At 40.2% G+C, this 18,205-nt stretch overlaps 1 protein-coding gene across 1 annotated transcript in view; it reads right to left on the bottom strand.

The window, feature by feature from the left end:
* The window catches only part of lrp8 (low density lipoprotein receptor-related protein 8, apolipoprotein e receptor), a 210,945-nt gene that overhangs the window by 39,691 nt on the left and 153,049 nt on the right, over positions 1-18,205 (bottom strand). Inside the window, exons 6-9 of the mRNA XM_061738682.1 lie at positions 15,874-15,996; positions 13,960-14,082; positions 9,071-9,190; positions 7,279-7,404 (exon numbers count right to left, since the gene is read on the bottom strand). Of these exons, the coding sequence (XP_061594666.1) occupies positions 7,279-7,404; positions 9,071-9,190; positions 13,960-14,082; positions 15,874-15,996 (492 nt within the window). The remainder of the gene's footprint in view (positions 1-7,278; positions 7,405-9,070; positions 9,191-13,959; positions 14,083-15,873; positions 15,997-18,205) is intronic.

Raw genomic sequence — 18,205 nt, 5'->3', positions numbered from 1 at the left:
CTTCTGCTTTTTATTATTTTACCTCTTTTCTTATCAATCTTATTTAATTGGGTCTTGCTGCTTTTAATGTTGATGTAAAGCACTTTGAATTACCTTCTGTTGAATTGTGCTATACAAATAAACTGGCATTGCCTTGCCTTGAAGTGAGCGAGCGAAAGATGAGAAAAAGAGAGTAGGAGCCATTTTGACGCACTTGCAGTGATTAAAAAGATAAATACATGCTCACTTCAAAACAACAAGTCTTATCCGTTACTAATTTTGCTGCAATGTTATGTTCTCTCATGATCAAAGAAAAGGCGAAGTCACTCGTCTCTGCAGGTCACAGCACTGGTGATGCAGAAACAGAATATGCCAGGATAAAATAGTGTGTAGGCTACTTTAGATCCCGAAGAGCCACAGTCAGTTATCTTAAGAAGAGCAGGGTCCCCTAGACACGGTTAATCTGCGCTGCCACTTCAGGGATGCTCTGCCCTGTTAGCCAATTAAGATAAGGCTGTAAATGATAAATATGGGCTTAGGAATGCTGTTAAAGTACTGCAGGAGAAACGGATTTAATTCACACCAAAGCAGATGTTGATGATGAGAGATTTCTGAAGCAACGAGAATAATCCGGCATGATGAGAACGGTGAGAAAATTCGCAGCCAGAGGGGATTTCTTTTCTTTTTTCTTTTTTTTTTTGCAGCAGGAGTTGGTGGAGGCCCACGAGGGGATGTTAATGGGGTGGTGCTCCAGCCGCATGCACAACTTTGTTACTACGAACGGCTAAGTGAGTGAAAGATGGCCTGGTTTCCATGAGGCATAAAATGAAAGCTGACACATTATGAAATATTCCAGGAAAGATTACTCAGGAAAAAAAATCCTCTCGGTTTCAAATTACAAAAAAAAAAAAAGAAAAGAAAAGGAGAATGCCCTGAACTAAAAGTTTGGGCGCCCTACATTCAGTGAGGTTTGCTGTCATAGGAGACATTACAAAGTGTTAACGCCTACCGCTATGACAAGAATGACAGATGGACTTTCAACTCTTGTTGGGGGAATTTATGCTCATTCTTCCTGCAAACCCTTTCCAGCTCAGCAAGATGTTTAAACTGACACATACAGTCCTTTTAATGTCCATCCATCCATTTTCTATACCCATTTAATCCTGTACAGGTTCCTATTGGTCTGCTGGAGCCTATCCCAGCTCATTACAGGTGAGAGGCAGGGGTCAGTCCATCCCAGGGCCACATATATGACAGAACAACCATACACACTCACAACCAGGGATGGGAATCGAAAACCGGTTCTTGTTGAGAACCGGTTCCCAGTGTTTCAATTCCTTGGAATAGTTTGCCTTTTTTGAAAACGATTCCCGTATCAATTCCAGTCGGCACGAATGATGTCACCACGCATTCGCGCCCAGCAGGAAAACACGGCGACAAAGCGGCATAAACACTCGAAAGTTTGGTTACATTTTACCAAAAAGGATGACAACACGGCGACTTGCAATACTTGCAAAAAGGAGAATTTTAATTTCTATTAGAGAAAAATATTTATTTTATTATTATTATTATTTTGTATTTTTTTTTTTTTTTTTTTTTTTTTAATCATTATTTTAGGGACCCCCTGGTTCACCATGGAGGAGCCCGAGGCTGGGGGCGTCTTAAGACCTCACTTGTATTTTTTTGTTCAAAGATATAAAACAAAGTTGATTCTAATCGACCTGTTTGTTCTCCTTTTTTCCAAATGAGAATCGATAAGAGAATCGATAAAGAATCGAATCGTTAAACAGAATCGAAAATGGAATCAGAATTGGAAAAATCGTATCAATTCCCATCCCTACTCACAACTACACACCTACATCAATCAACCCAACATGGAGAACATGCAAGCTCTTTACAGAAAGACTCCCGTGAGCCCAAGCAGGAACCTTCTTGCTGTGAGGCGACAGTGCCAGCCACTACGACACAATGCTGCCTTTCAATGAACATATTTCGGCCACGACAAGATCGACTGTAGAGTTTGAGGTGTTTTTAGGATAATTATCTTGCTGAAGAAGCCAATCTTCTTTCCACTGGAATGATTTCACATAATAGGTTGGCATTTAACTAAATTTATTCCTCTCTCTCATCCTCTAAAAGCGGACAATCTCCTTTGCCGGTGTATGATCGATCAATAGTTGGAGAGTTGCACTCTTCACAAAATTATACCACTTCTCCTCCTCCTGCGACGCTTCCTGCAATGATACATCTGATTTTTGTTTATTCGTTTGCCACCAAACTGTGTTGCAGTTATGCAGACAATGTATCTCCTTGTGGTAATTTCATATTTCTGGCAGCGACATTGAACATTACAACAATGCACAACACACAAGCTTTGGATTTGTTTTTCTCGCTTTTTCATGTGCAGTCTTCTTTCTTTTCCCCTGTGGTTTATTGTCCTTTCCTAATCACATTGTGGACTGAAGGAACCCATCAATCCACCCTCTGAAACCTACTTAACCCTGTGCGTGAGGAGTTGTAGCTCACCAGCGCTGGTGCAACCTGTGGTCTCCACAGAGACAACCGAGCCGCTCTCAGGTGCCCCTTCCTTCAGGATAGCATCCCCAACCAACCTCACATGGATGTTGTAATACTGTCGAGGGAAGACGGGACACCCGAGGGCGGAGGTGGGTAGTAACGAGTTACATTTACTCCGTTACATTTACTTGAGTACGTTTTGGGAAATTTTGTACTTTAAGGAGTAGTTTTGAATCACTATACCTTTTTCTTTTGTTTTAGATTTGTGAAGAAGAAACTTACTCCGCTACATTAGGCTACATTGAGCTGTTACTTTTCTTTTATCCCTTTTATCCACGTACGCGTCAATCTCATGACATCACTGGGTGATTCTTTGGGAAAAATGTTTGTTTTTGTATGTTTTGTCACATTTACACAGACTCAAACACACACAGAGTTTCTATGAGTTCATGGGCTTGTTCTAGTTCTGCCTGATTAAAAAAGAAAAGTACAAAGGCTTGAAATTTTGTGCTACTTGTGCTTAATTTATTTTTTATTCTGTTATTCTGTTATTTATTTTATTTATTAAAGTACTTGAATTTACTTTAAGATTATTTTAATTTAAGCATTTTTTTTTATTAATTTTAATTAATTTTATTGATTTAATTAGCCTGAAGATGATTATTTTGTACTTTTGTCTGTTTGAATGGTTGTGTTAAAAAAATAAATCAGACGTTACTCAACAGTTACTCAGTACTTGAGTAGTTTTTTCACCAAGTACTTTTTTACTTTTACTCAAGTAATTATTTGGATGACTACTTTTTACTTCTACTTGAGTCATATTATTCTGAAGTAACAGTACTCTACCCACCTCTGCCCAAGGGATACCGGGGGGAAACTCACGCAGCCACCAGAAGGTCCCAAAGGGGATTCAGATGGTGAATATTGGTGCTTTGAGACGATGCCGCTACACCACCCTGCTCCTGAACGAGTGGTTCTGTTTGAGAGGCAGCTGCTCAGAGCAGCTCTCAGCTGCTGAAGGTTTGAGGAGACGGATAGATAGTTTCATTATTACCACTAATTTGGTAGGAAACGGGTTTTCCGCACAACGATTCCAAACCAACAATATCCATTAAAGCTACAATCTTTAAAGAAAAAGTTACATCTTCTCTTTAGTTATAGAAATCTTGGACAGGGACGTCCAAACTCTGTCTGCCGGGGCTATTTTACGGTAGACAGACACGCCTGAGTCGATGGTTGTTAAAACCATCTAACCATGCTGCGTAAAGCAGCAGTGGAGAAGAAAAAAAAAGTACTTTCTTGCTATAACATTTGTCACAATTCAGACACTTTCTAATGTATCTGTGTCGTTGTCTCTGTAGTGACAAACCACGCTGCATGAGATACTTTATGCAACTAAGAGAAGTCTAAAAGTGCCTTGCAGTTGTGACCATTACAGGGTTTCTGAAACCGTCTGCAAGGCTTTGGTAAAATTACAAATATGTGCACAACTCAAAATAAAAGCCTAAAACTGCACCAAGTTTTGGCCCCACAACAACATATTTGGGCTATTATAGAAAATCTGTCAAATGCTTTAAACCAGTTTTGAAAAGGTTTTGGTCACAGTGTCGTGGATGTCTCACACTGCTGTTGGCTTTGCGATTAGTTTCCCTGGAACACCACATCTTTGAGAGGAGACGAGAAACGGCTGAAACTAAATAACTGTGACAGCCTGTCCTGGATTTCCTCGCCCGGTTACTGACGAGCACCTGTTACGAAGCAGCGCTGCTCTTTTTCTCTCATCTTTGGCAATTCAGGTATTTTTATTTGATTCCTTAAAAACGCTGAAAGTGTCTTCAAATACGACAACAACTAAACGCATGCAATGCTGGTTCCTTAAAGTAGTTTAACTCAGTTTAAAGGGTATTTTTGTCGTTTTTTTATTTATTTCACATTTGACGGATGAATAATCTGCAGAAAAAAAACCTTAAAAATGCGATCTGGGCGTTTTTCTATCTTCCCACGCTCTTTCCCACTCTCTCGTTCACCGAAATAACACTTCAAGTTGATGATTCAGTCTGCGGTTTCACACGTAAAGTGTAAACAAACACAACAAACACACTCAATGTAAAGCTGAACCGTCCCCAAGGGACTCGGATGAGCGTCGTCGTGAACAAAAACAAACACTCCCAAACGCACACAAACACCAGAACTGAAAAGGAAACGCATTACGGCACCAACTAGAGACTAGCTTTAAAAAGCAATGGCAGTCTAAACAGTATTCTGAAGTTTAGCAAATGAGGAAGATTAGACTAGAAGAATACTCTTAACCTACTTCAAACCAGGGAAGACGCAGAGCTGCGGGGTGTTTTGTAATTGTTTTCTCATTTAACCATGTAAACTAATCTCACAACAACAGCAAATGTGTCTGCAGAAATGCAATAAAGAGTTGTTTCGCAGCCTGAACTTGAAGATTGGGGAACTTGGCAATTGTCAGGCAGACTTCAGCGCCGCTCCTGCAGACACAATCACAGGAGTTCCATCCGCACCCTAATCATGACGCTGCTCCTCAAAAACACGACCTGTGCATCTATATGAGGAGAATCTAAGGGGATTGTGTGGGCTGCAGACATGTGAGCGCAGATGTTTCTGCACGTTCTGGATGTTTCTTAGAGAAAACAAAAACGACTTAACCTCAAACCTCACAAAGGAGGTATATATCTAGTCAAAGAACCACAATACTGTCATATTCACACTCGTCCTCTTGTTTTTCTTCTCAGCAGGAGGGGTGAGCGGTAAGATATTCATACAATCAATCACTCAGTCTGTCCATCCACCTGTCTCTCTTCTTCGTTTCTTGTCTATTCCCATTTGAACTAAAAGGCTTCACACGTGACGAAGGGAGGTGTGCTCTGCTTAACAATAATACGATTCTCACAAAACCCGAGCGCTCGGCTTAGGAGTGATGACATGTTTTTAGCTTAAAGTTCCCTCATTACCAGACCAGTTTACCCCATAATGACTTATCCTCACACCATAATTACTGATAACAATCCTTCTGCTCTCTTCCAGCTCGACAGAGATTTCACTCTGCAAGTCAGGCAGTTAAATGTTTGAGACCAAATATTCAGGTCACAAGCACGTACATAATTATTATTGCAGTTTCATTCATTTTTAGAGTCACAAGCTGCATAGAAGTTGGAGATGGTATTTTTGGGAAGATAACAATCTAAATGAGATTGACTCTGTCCAGAACTGATGGCAGGGGACTTCCATCTCTACCTAAATCTATGACTACGTTTACATGCAGTCAAAATTCAGATTATTGCTAATATTTCGGTTACTGAAACATTCGGAATATTCCGTTTACATGCGTGAGCAAACTGTATACATGATAATTAATCATTCGGGATATCTGGATCAAAACAGTGACGCACGGAGAACGTGATGACGCAATTACCGTCATTTCCGCTTCTTCTTCCTGTATCCAAATTCAAAACAAATGCTGCTTTGCGCAACTTTTCGCTCACCTTCTTGTAAATCTCGCTATCCCGGTACTTTCTACCGTCTACAAATGCCAAAATGTTCATATCCTTCATTACATTTATGAAGTGATTAGTCTCCTCCTCGCTTCAAAAGCGTGGCGTGGTCTTGCGTTTCGCCGTGTTTAGAACTACGTCCTGGACTCAAAAGACCAGGATTCCTTGCGAACAGAGCATGCGCAGAAAACAAATTCATGTTCCGTTTGATGGGGATATTCCGTTAGGCGTTTACATGACCGAATATTCGGGTTTTAAAAGCAGTAACCCAGGGGTCATATTCGGGTTTTTAAAAACCGGAATATGAGCAAATTTCAGTTATTCAAAGGGGTTATTGGTGTTTACATGGCCGTGTAAATTCGGGTTATTGCCAATATTCGGGTTTTAAAAGGGTTATTGAGTGCATGTAAACGCAGTCTATGATTGTTAACAACAACAACAACATCAGCATGGACAACCTGGATGGTTTCTTGATGCTCACTAGTCTCCAGCCTCCCTGCTTCCACTTACTGGACAGTTTCAGTGTCCTGGACTCTTCATACTTCACATCATCGTCTTCACATTAGTGGCCTCTATTAGCTCAGGGGAGTGAGATTGTTACACTAGCAATGCATCTAATTACTAGCAGGGCATGCGTGTTGATGACTCAGACTTTGTTCATCCCTTAAATGAGGGCGTTTGCTTTACTTTTTAACAAAAACAATTGCACTGATGTCAACAGAAAAGACTAAAGTAATTTAAAAAAAGAAGCTCTCCTGGATGCACCTCAGCGGAAAGAGTATAATTTGGTCTTCGTGACAAAGGATGATCCTTCTCAGAAAAACAATCTCACCTACTATAGCTTAGAAGATTTCATTTTCATTCATAACACTACACAGAGGGTCTCCCTGAGCAACCGGGGCTACAGACCCGGTCTGTGTCCTATAGCTAGTGGAGGCTCCTTCCTCACACATCGTTCCTTTGATACTCCTCAGAGAGCCGAGGCAGCTGGCTGCAGACTCTTCATTAGAGAGGACGGTGGAAAAAGATGGCAAATATTTATCTTTGCACAGATTGCCGTGCAGACCCTGCATACAAAGCAAGGCTCCCCTTTCACCGAGTCTCACCGCGTGAGAATGGAGTAGAATGTCACTTGGTAGTTAGGGGTGCTGGAACGGATGAGTAATTGGTGTTTATATAAGTGTGGATCGCGACATGCGACTTCTTCTGGGTGTCTGTGTGTGCGCCCATGACGGAACGTCTATCTGTGAGACAAATGTCTTACCGACGGCTTTGCAGGTCTTAGAGGCCGGGTCCATCTCGTAGCCTTCGTAGCACTCGCACTTGTAGTCCCCTTTGTAGTTGATGCAGATCTGACTGCAGGCATCTGGGTTCTCACATTCGTCTATGTCTGCGGACACAAACGGAGGGGATCGACACAGGAAACCTCCACAAACAGAGTCCTTTTTGTCTGATTGTTTTCGCTTTCCAGGATATTTGCAATATTCCTTCATTTGATGGATAAAATGTTCTTTTACTTGTCAGCCTGATGCAACTTGATGATTTAGTCATTTCGAAGAAACTTCATACTTCATACTAGGGCTGGGCGATATATCGAGATTTTAATATATATCGATATATTTTCAAACGCGATATGGTACAAGAGAATATCGTTTATATCGATTTAATTTTTTTTTTTTTTTTATGATTTTGATATAGCTTATTTTGTGACAAATTGACTTGAATGTTTTATTTGAGATTTGCACAAATGTTTTGTTATTTGCACAACTGTCAACCTCAGTGGAAAAGTCTGCCTGTTACTGTCTACATTGTATTAATTGCACAGGGTATTTTAATTTAATTGTTATGCAGGAAAGGGATATTTGTTTTATTTTATTCAAGAAGCATTTTTATTCTATATATGCAGGCAGTTTATTTTTATTTCATTTGTTTTATACATTTTAATATTGTGCAGACCTCTGTTAATAAAGGTACCTGTGTGACATTTGGCACGAGGCTTTGTATTAAAACTGACTGTTTTTTTAAGGGTTTGCCTCAGAAAAATGAAGCTAACAGAGATGCTATGCTATAATGCTTTAGGGGAAACCCCAATTATGGCACAGAAAAAATATCGATATATATCAAGTATCGCCATTCAGGTAGAAAATATCGAGATATGACTTTTGGTCCATATCGCCCAGCCCTACTTCATACTTTCTTAGAAAAAAAAAGATTCAAAAGTCCAAATCAGAACAAAAAGTTGACAATTAAAAATGTTCAAACACTCACCTACATTTTGAGATAAATTTGTAATTTGAAGTTGGTTAACACCATTGTTTGGTTATACAATACTATGATAGTCACTTCATAGGACATGCAGCTTCAAGAGCACAAATCAATCCAAACCAGATCTAAAAATCAGAAGTATCATTTTGAGTGTTCGAGGACACTACAATGCTTTTCCGACATGATTAAAACGCGGAACTTGTGGTTGATTAGCAATATATGAGGGAGATTTGGTTGCAGAAGGAGAATAAAATAAAACTGAAGAGTTAACTCTTTATCCATCACAAGCAGCAGGAGAAACGGACTAATTTCTCTGAAAGGGTTAGAAAGGTGGCGGCTGCTTCAGCGGCAGCCGGGAGTCTCTCCAGCGCTTTCAGTGGAGCCCACCCAGGTCTCCGTAGAAACACCGGGTGGCTCCGTTGATGCTGCCTCTGCACCTTACTCTCCTCGCCACCTTCAAAGAGATCTCTGCAGCCGTCTCCCTCCTTCATTTACACATTCTGCATGAGCTTTTCCCACGTGTTGAGAGAAGAAAGGCCCTTCTTGTCCTGCACTTCACCCTGCGTGGTGTGTGTGGATGGTAATGACGACGCCATGCTGTGTGGATGCCTGATGCAGCAGCTCCTAACGAGTGCATGGATTTTATGTCTCACTGGTGTTACATATTGGTGTTATTTCCTATAAAGCTTTGCCAACTTTGTTTGGTTCAGCCAAGAATACTGAAATTGCACATCGCAGCGATTGTTGCTCTCTGCTTTGAGGGAGCAGCTCTGCTGCATTTCCTGTTTTACCTCCGCAGGTCTTTTTGTCCAGGAGTTTGTATCCAGAGGGACAGTCGCACTCGTAGCCGATCTTCCGGTCCCTGCAGATGTGGGAGCAGCCGCCGTTGTTGCTGGCACACTCGTTGAGGCCTGCGGAGAGGAGCAGCGGGGACGACAGAGGCAGGAACAAAGATGTGAGGAAATTAAAAGAGGAGCCGAATATTGAAATAACTCCAGAAACAGTTGGGCAGAATAATTCAGGCTGTGCGCCACACAAAGAAGGACTTGGTTGGGAAAACAAACGGCCCAGATGGCGTGTGGATTGTTTTAATCAACCTGCCCGTCAAGATGATTTGTACTATCGAGGGTGTTCGTATGCATCAATATTTCCATTCAGCCAGTGAGTGAAAAACAGTAGTATGTCTGGTATTGTGCATTACATTCATGTGCGTGTTCATGGCCTACAGACAGACAAATTAGCCACAAGCTCTTGGAACCAATCCATTCTCCTAAGCTTGACATTGGCGTGCACCAGAAACTACTCCACTATAAAGCCCCTTGTTTTACAAACGCTTCTTTTCATTCCCCTTCTCATCTCATCCGGATCCTTCTTTCCAGGAGAACGGATCAGGTTCTCTCAGTTATCCTCCCCTTCCTCTTTCCATCTCTCGCCGTGTCTCCAATTATCCCTTTGTCTTTCAATCACCCTCCAGGGAGTTGAGAGAGATGGCCACGGCGAGCTAAAGCTGCTACTTCATTACCAATTTACATTTAAGACTTGAGGCTCGCAGGCTACAGGTACGGCTGAGGGACAGGTGCCGGGTGAGAGCACGAGAAAAGAAGTCAAAAGAGACCCACAGGCAGAGAGAGAGAAGAAACGATTTTGACTAGTTGTTAATATTGCATTTAGCTGAAATTAAAGCTGTAATTCATAGTCGGTCGCCGTATTGAACAAATAAAGTCATACAAGTGTCGTCTATAAAAGCTGCATGAACTAATCCATCTGAAATAGATCAGAGGAGACACTTTTTAATGGCAAAATCTCAATTTTACCTGCAGATACGCTGTTTTATCACTCTAATGTATAATCATTATCTCAATAAGAACAAAAACACTGCTGGCTTCATTATATTATAATGTAAATGTCTTGTTTTCCAATTTAATTGTTTCTGTTTTAGGCCAAATGTTTCTATTATTTTGATACAAACAGAAACATAAAACATGATTTACTTCAATTCAATGTAATAAATGTATACTATACCCAGCAGGTTGTGCTATTTCTGAGTGCTTTCTACCAAAACCATTACCAGGACCCGGCTCCCATCATACATCTGCCACGGGAGAACAAAGGTCCTTATAACCATGAATAAACTCAAGTTTCAGTTATTAGTCTCTGCATTATAGCCACACTCTTCTCAGGGGTCAGAAAGTGCTGCCAGATGTCAGAAAAGGTCCTAAGGGAACCTTGTAGAAAAGGCCCGAACCTCTCAGGTCCGGTGCCCTGCAGCACCTGAACGGTGTGTGAGGAGAGGAATGAGTCCATTTCAGCAACACAAGCCTCTTGGCAAGGAGAGCGGCGAAAGCAATTACCTGTTGTTGCTTCTTCGTCACTCTGGACATGGAAGACATGCTTAAGCGGGTCAAAGTGAATTTGTCTGCACAGCACGGTACTAATTATATCAAATACTACACCCCAAAAACTGGGATGAGTTTGGACGCGGGAGAACATGTCCACATCGCTAGCGGGTGATTGTCTGCACCTGTTACACTTGTCCGATCTATCAGAATGTAATTAAGCTAATCTCTAGATGGCAAGGGGGACTCTTGAAGGTGAAATCTTCCACTACATCCGTTGGTTCTAATCGCATTTGCAATGAATGTTAACATTTTTGAAATACTCAGCACTGACTTTCCCTGAAATATTGGTATTTTTTAAATGGATAACAAACTAACTTCTAGACAGCATATAACTATATCAATACTGCACAGTATAAAACACACACAAAAGAGATCATTCATTTAAAGCTAGGGTAAGAGATTTCTGGATGTTGTCATGTCTGTTCATATTTGAAACCATACATCAGGTCATGGGTTATATTATTATTTGACAAATCTGGAAAAGTGTTGATTTATTAGCATTTTTTGACACAATATGGTTTTCACTCTTATCAATAATTGTTTATCCCTTGGCTCTTATGAAATATTAGATCCTAAATTACTTCTGAATGGTACTGACATTTATGAAAATAAAATGCAATAACAGACCTATTGAACTGATGAAAATAAATATTCAAACTGTAAGAAAAGTCAATTACTCTGGAGATCTTATATTTAGGATACTAACTTGCCCAATAAATACTGTATCCTTGAAAAAACTAAATCAATTTGACCATATGATTTGCCCTGTGAATTCTAAAATATCCAAATACATAAATAAAGAAAACAAAAAAGAGACATTAGTACATTTATTTTTTGAATACGAGAAACCCAATACATGATACGCTCAACCTGAGGGCTTATTTTTAAAATTGTTTATGTTAAACTTCATCCCTCAAGCTCTAGGATCTTATATTTCTTTATGAATATTAAAAAAAAATAAAGCTCTTGGCCATGTTATTAATGTTTTAAAATCCTGAATACTGAATGCTTAATTCATAAACAAAGATATGTAAAACAAGAACTGTCGACCGCTAATTAAAATTTTTATTAATCTCTCTTATTAAATCACTCAACTTGCAAAAACTTGCAAAAACAACAAAAAGAAAGACAGACCGCTAAATATTTATGCAGATATATTTAAGGATAAAAGCCTTTCTCTTGCTGTCTTTTTTTAATAATATCCTCTTACGTTTGTTAAATCCTATGCTCATGAGCTCCTGTATTTATATGTTATGCACTTAATTTGATGTTGTTCCATATTTTTCGCTCTATAAAAAGTGGCATTAAAATCCATACACGTTTTTCAAAAATCATCAGGCTGCGCTATAATCTGGTGCACCTTATGTGTGAATTCTGTTGTGCTTACTGACCTCGAACCAATATTATGTGCTACACTTCACTCAGAAATCTGGCTTAATGTTTTAGTGCGACTTTTGTAAGCGACGAAGCCGCTCCGCTTGATTGTTGGACCATTCCCAGCTGACACACTAAAGTCGGTCCTGGGTTGGATACGTTAGTTAACTAATTATTTAGTGCTGGAAAGCAAACATCATCCAACATCTAGACCATGTTACCGTACTATAATTACAATGTTGTTCCAACCTCATACTAACTTCAGGTGTCCGCTATCGCTGGCAACAATTAACCATGTTTCATGCAAATTGTAACATACTTTCATTAAAAATACATGATGTTGGTGAGATTGCAGAGAAAGATTTGTGCTTTTCTGTGGGAAATGGTTCACAAGAAAAATGGTATAGTATAGGTTTAAGATTTTGCAAGGTCTAATAGAAGTTTTAACATGTTTTATTTAAGCCACTTATAAAGTGGGGTTGAGATAAGTTGGTACGTAACCACTCAAACACTTAAGTCAGTGGAAATATTTTGTGGTTTGGATCTGGTTCCAGTTAACATCAAAGACATCCAGTAATGTGTTAGTCAACAGTGTTGTGCCTTACTCTGCATTTACAGTAAGGAAAATATCAATTTAAGTTTTCAGATAAACTTTCTGACACCTTTTGGTATGAACTCGAATGCTAATTCCAAATCATACTATGAGTCTGATTTAAACTGTGTGCAAAACATATTTCCCAAACATAATAAACACAATAAACATGCTAAATAGAAATATTTAGCATCCACACGTGGGCATGCATCGCTCTCACGGCTTTGGTCTGTGCAGATTTTCCATATTTTTAGAGCAGACATGATGTCTGAGACATCAGTTATTTGTAGTGACAACCAAGACGAGGTAGAAGTTTGTCAAACAGAACATTATATTTAAAAGGCGATGATATGGTTGCTTGGCAACCTAATTATAGCACGTATTCATCTGTTTCAAGATGAGAGAGAAATGAAAGGGCAGCACCCTCGTGTGTAATTTTATACTCTTTTCGGAGAGAGACGCCACGGCGCCGGTAAAGGTGCAGTTTCTTTGAGTAACCTTGAGCAGACCTTTACTCAGAGGTTTTCAAAGTGTGAGGCGGGCCTGGCCGAGGGCGCTGCAAACCGTTTCAGGAGAGGCGCGGGGGGGGAACGGAGGTGAGGAAATATTACATTAGTGATCAAAACTGTTTGTGATGCGGTTTAATAGATGGTGCAGTAGCTGTGGGGGGGATTCATGCATTTCATGTAGCATGAATAAATTAATGAATATCATGTAGTTATCTTGGCTCATTTGATTTGTGTGCGAGGGATTACAGACATAATCAAGAATCCTTTATGCTTCCAGCAACTTAGCAAAACAAAGAAAAAAAAACTGTTTACGTCGTGCTTTTCCCTCCAGACTTTCACTGAGGGGCTCGTCTCCGTCTCAGACTGTTAAAAGCTGCTGCTCCAACTGATATGACACAAGTGGTCTAAATTGCAATTAGATGAGGTTCATTAGCTTCATAGATTTTCTTTTTTTTTTAACAGGTGTGGGTTTTCTCAGATGCCCATCTCTGTTTGCGTAGCAACTAATGCGAGATGTGTGACTGAAGATCAGAGGGTGGTAATTATCGATGGTGTATGGATAATCTGTGCAGCTCCGGATGGGTAATGAAGTGCAGATATATCGCAGTCGACGGCAGGCTCGCTCGCCTCTTTGATCCTAACAGGCAGCACAGGCAGTCCAGATCAAATGACTCTACCACTGATATGAAGACTCGCCAGTCGCGTTCGATTTACGCTGCTTCTGTGTTTGCGAGCACGCTCTCCGTGTACAGAAGAGCTGGGCAAGACTGATGAGTATCTTGCATGTTGAAGAGACTTGATCTTACCGCACTCCTTCACTGGCTCGTCGGACCAGTCCTTGCAGTCCTTCACACTGTCGCACACCTTGTTGCTGTCGATGCACTCCCCGTTCTTACAGCGAAACTTCCTCGGCCCGTCGCATTTTGTAACTGCAGTAAACACACAACAGACGTACTTTATTTTTGAGATAAAGTGATAAAATATTTGGAGATTTGAGCAAATTCAACATGACAAAAGTGTATTCCAGAGATGCAGTCTGTGTAAAAACTGTAGTTTGGTCATAAGGATGTCAAGAGATCTCAAAGAAAAAACTTTGGCTCCCTAGACAATAACAAAAAAATGCTTGAAAAGTTAAAAGAAATGAAGATATACTGTTAAAAAAAAAAAGGTAATATTCAGTTACTCTTAATGCTTAAAACCGCTTTTCTGACACTGTTCTGGAGTCAAGTGAAACTGGAGTCAAGTGAAGTGGGATCTGTGGAGCTTTCAGGCAAAAAACTCTCCACCGACTACGATCTTGTAACTTCTTATCCTGCTGAGACCAAGCAAAATTAAAGTTTGACATAAAGTTTGAGAGGTAGAGACATTACAGATACATCTTCCAAAGCCTTACGATCAGTGTACTATTCAAATAAGCCTTAAGAGATACCTGTCCTCCCCACACAGGACAAAAATGAGCTGGCAGGCCTTACAAGGATACACTCTTCATCTCAACTAAGAAACTTTTTCCATCGTTCCAACTCTTTATTCAAGAGAGGAAAAACTTCCTTGTAATGTTCATCGTCATCCATCCATTTTCTTTTGAGAATAATCCTTTTATCATTGCTTAGGGCTGCAGGGGTGGATGGTTGAGGTGGCGGATGCAAACAAACATATGGATATTCCCTGGATGGGTCGCCGGTCCATCACAGAGATGCTCACGGTCCAATCTATAATCCCTGTGATGGCCGAGCCAGCGGGATTAAAGGGCTGGCGTTTATTTTTTCTATTTCTATGAAGACAATTCCTAATTTAATCAAAATTAGTCCTTCTGACTCAGATTCATACTCAGATTCATATTACTTATTCATCGTTAGTCCGTTGTAGACATTACTTTTAAGTGGTTTGGCTGGACCAAAAAGCTCTGACTGCACCATTTTTCCTTTCAGAAGAGGAGAAGCATGGACGTTCTACTTGAATGGCATAGTTTCAGGGTTTCATTGCTATTGTAGTTTTGCTTTGTTTTTAACAGCTAAGCCTGTTAATTAACTGTAAATTAGTTGTTTTATCTGTGTAGTTTGGTGGGTCTTTGTCTTTGTGTTCTGTGGGCTGGTCACTCACTATAAAGTCATCCTGCTCGGTTCTTTCAGTTCAGAGTTTAGTTACATTACTGTACCTTGACCTCTTTTATAGACCCAATTTATGATTTGGAGGATTTTCTAGACATGTACTTTATCAGCTTTTGCTAATAAATTAGATGTTCTCTGATTTAAAAAACACATTCTGTGTCTTTGGTCTCCCTGCTTGGCCCCCTTTACAATCCCCATTTACCCTGACATGCATGTTTCTTTGGCGTACAGCTTCAAAGCTCCACACGTATATTTGAGACTAGAGGTGGAAATCTTCTGGCTACAAGGCAACAAACACAGCCAACCACCAACATGACCATGCAAACCTCTGCAGATCTCGTTAAAATGACAAAAGTAGAACTCAGTTTATTCACTGTGAACATTTAAGACAAAGAACTGAAGAAGCCTGAAGATGACAACCTGCAAATGGAAATTAGATATTTAAACAGTTAGAGACAATTTAAAGTTTCACCGCAGCATGTCAGTGAAAAGCCAACATTTATTCATTATTATTATCTGATTCAAGATAAAGATTGTAGCATACTGTTTTCCTTTTGCGCGTTACACGTCTGCCTTCGGCTCTGTACGTACGCGTACGAGCGAGACACTTACCGTTGACACAGCCGGCCTCGTCGCTGTAGTCTGGACAGTCGTGGACTTTATTACACTGCTTTGTGCCGTGAATGCAGGAGCCATCGCCACACTGGAACTCATCAGGTCGACACGTGAGCAGCGCTGGGGCACAAAAAATACAAGGCATGCACATGGAAGAGCTGTTATATTTATGGCCTATTGGGTTTGCACACATTTTTATACTTTTACTGTTTCCACGCTCAATGTGCAGATTTCTCAGTCAAAAAAAACTAACATTCCACCATAATCAATGGTGCTACCATTAAGAAGGAAAAAGATAACACATGTTTTGACATGTTATGGGGCTGTGGACTGAGCTCCAAACCCACCCCACTGCCTGAACGACAGCCAAACAAAGCCAGTAGATTAAAACATCAAATCTCAGAAACTAAGAAAAAGACAAACCTGAAGGCTACAATCAAATAGATAAATTAAGACTAAGTATCACCACATCCATTCGTCCATCTTCGTACATACAATATATTACAAATGCAGAAATTACAGAAATTTAAGACATAAAGCCAATAGTCTGGAAGCACAAATGTCTTGCCATCCTGTTTTTTCTTCTTCCCCAAACTGGCTTAGACCTTGAAAAGACTAAAGACCAACTCCAAAGTCTTCAAAACTTCATAAAAAAAAAAACCTAAATACCACACTAGAGGCTTTAAGAAGACAATTTTATTTCCATTCCACTGTATCCATGAAGATAAGTAATTTCATGTTTCGTTTATTTCAAAAGGTCAACTGACAAATGCATTCTACTAAAAGTAATCAATAACAAATAACTTGCTTGTACAAAAAGTTTTTAAAATGGAAGGAAAATGAAGCACTTATTCATCACACAAAAAAAAAATCCATATCCAGCTGATCTAGTGAGAACGTTTTTGTGCAAGTGTGCATGTAGACTGCATAGATCGTGCTTGGTCCAACAGCAGAGGGCAGCTTTATTCAAGTCATTCATCTTTTTAACCTGCTATTTAATTATTCATGTGTTGTTTCTTGCGCCGGTTCTGCTGAAATATGGAGGCAGACGGGATCAATAACCATGGAGCCCGCAAAAAACTGTGCCACACAATCACCGTCACTGGAAATATGGTATCACACACACACACACACACACACACACACACACACACACACACACACACACACACACACACACACACACACACACACACACACACACACACACACACACACACACACACACACACACACACACACACACACACACACACACACACACACACACACACACACACACACACACACACACACACACTCAGTCGACTCAAACAAAAAAATGAAAACAGAATCATCAAGACAAATGTTTCAAATTAGACAGGAGCTGATAACGAGGGGGCGGGAATGTGGGAATCCAGACGGGACTGAGGAGCACCACGAGGGAGCACATCAGATATACAGTAAGACCGGATTTAGGAGATTCTCACATCTCCAATTTGCACCTAAATGCTGCACCTCCCTGAGCTGTGCTGCGCCGCCTCATTTACATGACACAGACAGCTAAAACTATTACAGCTTGTTTTACATAAACCTCCAACCGGCTGCTTTTCACAATAGGATCAAACTGCGCACAGACGACAGCACATGCAGCAGTGTTGTTGGTGTCTCGCTACATCTCAGAAATGATGAACAAGGTAACAGAGGGCACCTCACTTGACAAAAGGAAACACTGTGACTGAAGTAAGGATGGAGATTTAATATCAAGGCAGATTTAAGTTTAAAATATACATTAACATATAATATATGATTATGAGCCTCATGCAGAGGTTGTCTTTTAACCTTACTGTTGTAACATATTCACATCAAAATTGTCCAGTTATTCAGTGCAAGGACAGCAGTTGTAGAGGACATTTTTTTTTATCTGAATATTAATATGCAGAATTTTTGGTCAAGACTGGGAATCTTAACTATTTCTTGTTCTTAATTTGCAGTCAGTGTTCAAACAGGTTTGATCAGACTTGGACAGGATGAGAGGTGTAAATAAAAAATGGTGTCTTGAAACAGCTACTGTTTGATGGAAATTTTGTTAATAATTAGCTTTTTTGAAATGTATTCACATTCAAATGTATGCTTGGCACATGTGGCCACCGGTGACACCCGGAGCTCCACAACACAGAGCCATTCCTGCCAAAGTCATCAGACGGCAACCAATGAATTCCCAGCCTGATAGAAGCTCACAGATGTTGCTGCTCGGCTCTAAGAGTTTTGTGGGTGAGTTTTGTGAGGAAGATTCGTCGTTGTGCGTTTGTGCTCGCATCATGTCTTACATGTGAGGCTGCTGTTATCT

This window comes from Cololabis saira, chromosome 13, assembly GCF_033807715.1.
Source record: "Cololabis saira isolate AMF1-May2022 chromosome 13, fColSai1.1, whole genome shotgun sequence".
NCBI classification, from domain to species: domain Eukaryota; kingdom Metazoa; phylum Chordata; class Actinopteri; order Beloniformes; family Belonidae; genus Cololabis; species Cololabis saira.
This window is presented reverse-complemented; position numbering and strand designations above follow the sequence as displayed.